At 46.5% G+C, this 2,599-nt stretch overlaps 1 protein-coding gene across 1 annotated transcript; it reads left to right on the top strand.

Annotated features, from left to right (window-relative positions):
- The first annotated feature begins 553 nt into the window (after positions 1–553).
- On the top strand, positions 554–2,304 carry LOC124270473 (beta-2 adrenergic receptor-like). The gene has a single exon (XM_046705474.1). The coding sequence runs from the start codon at positions 1,044–1,046 to the stop codon at positions 2,019–2,021; it is 978 nt and encodes a 325-aa protein (XP_046561430.1). The 5' UTR covers positions 554–1,043; the 3' UTR covers positions 2,022–2,304.
- The last annotated feature ends 295 nt before the right edge of the window (positions 2,305–2,599 follow it).

The raw sequence follows: 2,599 nt of genomic DNA, 5'->3' as shown, positions 1-2,599 counted from the left end.
CAATGTACCCATGTGGGGATTCGAACCCGGGTCTTCGGCGTGACGAGCCAACGCTTTAACCACTAGGCTACCCCACCGCCCCTGTCAACCACTAGAGTTTCTGTTACAGGTTCGAGTGTTTTCGAGACCGTTGTGACAGAGACATTATCAGAGAAACTCCCCGACATGGTTCTAGGTAAAGGTTAATAAGAGATGCAAAACCGAGTTGGACGAGTGGAGTTTAAGTAGCTCAAGAGCTGCTAATATTCCAGAAAGTTTGGTGGTAGTCCTAACATGCTACCCCTACTCGTAATACTAACTGTTCCAGGTGAAGTTCCTTTCCAGCATAATTAATCAATGATGTAATTACAGCACGAGAGTGAGTAGCTGAGTGATTATGGTTTTACGCCGCTTTTAGCAATATTCCAGCAATATCACGGCAGGGGACACCAGAAATATGCTTCACACATTGTACCCAGGTGGTGAATCGAACCCGGGTCCTCGGCGTGAAGAGCCGATGCTTTAACCACTAGGCTACCCCGCCGCCCCTACAGTACGAGAAACGTGTTGTAAACATAAACAAACCATCATCCAGTACTGACAGTATCTTAGAGAAGAAGTCATGTTTTATCGTGTTCATGTTTGTTTCAGATATTGCTAGATGTCTGCTCTCGAGGATTACTGTATATACCAAGCACTTACACATGACTTATAATTCTTCGGATCACGCCAACAGAACACACCCTTCAAGGCTTGGAGCTTGATGTGCAAAATCAAGAGAGCATTTGTCCTTTCTGATAGTGGGGAATTATCACATCAGTGCCATTTGTGATATTGCCATGTAAGTAATTGTTGTACAGGTATGCGGAGAACCGTTTACCGATTGTGTCTCAATTGTGTATTTGAAATCAAACTGTGCAAATCGTAGCAGTTTGTGATCTCATCTGTGATCTATGATTACAAGTGAGCAGCGGTAGCAGAACCAAGTAAAACACAGTTACACGAACAATTTCTTCATATGACGTGACAATTTTGGTGCCGTTAAAGGGTGTTCTTATTCGAGAATGGCGACAAAAGAGATAGCAAGTGAAACCACTTCCAGCGGTCCCAACATTGACTACCAAACAGTTGTGATTGTGTTTACAACGCTGCAGGCCATTGTGATGGTTGTTGCGTCAATTGGCAACCTCATGGTCATCGTTGCATTTGTGCGCTACATGGACATGCGGCGCGCTACCAACAGGTTCATCATCAACCTCGCCATGTCGGATCTTCTCACGGGTCTCGCCATGGGGTATCAGATCGCTTCGTTCTACGTCCCCGAAATGAGCCGCCATCTTGTCACATGTCTGCTGCAGTTCCAGACGATCTCAGTGTTCACGCTCTCCTCTCAACTCAGCGTCACCTTCTGCACCATCGACCGCTACATCGCCATCACCGCCCCCTTCAAACACAACGTCATCATGTCACCCCGCAACACTGCTATCATGATCAGCATCCCATGGGTGTACGGCGTCGTCGTTGGAGCCCTTCCCTTCCTCGGCGTCAACAACTGGACCGACGGGACAGCCTGTATATACGAACTGGTGGTCACACCCGCCCAACTGTACTTATCTGCCCTCACCACGTGGTCTCAGACAATACCATGCTTCATTATGTACGGGATCATATTCAAGGTAGCATGGGAGCGAAAGAAGCGGATTCGACCCACGAACAGAGTCCTAGTTCACCGGATCGAAGTCCGTTCTAGTGTCATGATGGGGATCGTCACCGTGGCCTTCACAGCGTGCTGGCTGCCCTTCAGCGTCACGACCTTCATGCAAGTCATCAACTTTAACCCCACTGTTTCCTTCGTGGGCAACTGTTTGGTGTTTGTTGGGGTAGCACACAGCATTGTAAACCCCTTCATTTACGCATGGCAGAAGCCGGAATTCCGTCGCGCGTGTGGTCGTCTGCTGTGTCCACGGTCGTTTGCTATGCGTGAGCAACGACCTCGCTTGAAGACCATCAGTCAACAGTCCGAGAAATCTGACATCACTTAGAACGGACAAGTGAGTGGATGATAGAGGTGATCTAGATGTGTACATCCATTGCCCGCGAACTGAAAATACGGGATGTGACATATAGATGGCGTGAGCGGTTACTGCAGTAACATTGATACTATCGGTGGGTCATACATTAAACTTTCATCTGTCCATTGTACATCTGACCTAAGCTCCTAGAATGAGACTGTCCAATGCATTGTATTTTATCATATGAAACTACAAGACATATATGGGTTAGAACCATGCCCCCTTGGGGGCCACCATTTATAGACCTATTATTTCTTTGCAAAAATATCATGTGTTTCAGCTAGTGCGACAGACGTGTTTGTATGTTGTGAACGTTTAATAACTGGCACCTGATGCATGCTGTTCTGATGTTCTTTTGTAAAGAGATACGGGTTCGATTCCCCACATGGGTACAATGTGTGAAGCCCATTTCTGGTGTCTCCCGACGCGATATTTCTGGAATATTGCTAAAAGCGGCGTAAAACTAAACTCACTCACTTTTGTGAAGATCTGTTTCACTTAAAGCTAGGAAACGTATCGATAGTAAATGTTTTCTAACATATAGAGAG

Source organism: Haliotis rubra, unplaced genomic scaffold (assembly GCF_003918875.1).
Source record: "Haliotis rubra isolate DU_JTF1 unplaced genomic scaffold, ASM391887v1 Scf152, whole genome shotgun sequence".
Classification (NCBI taxonomy): domain Eukaryota; kingdom Metazoa; phylum Mollusca; class Gastropoda; order Lepetellida; family Haliotidae; genus Haliotis; species Haliotis rubra.
This window is presented reverse-complemented; position numbering and strand designations above follow the sequence as displayed.

Bases quoted from the DNA above. Each gene is read 5' to 3' on its own strand.
- LOC124270473 (XM_046705474.1), top strand. From the start codon at position 1,044: ATGGCGACAAAAGAGATAGCAAGTGAAACCACTTCCAGCGGTCCCAAC.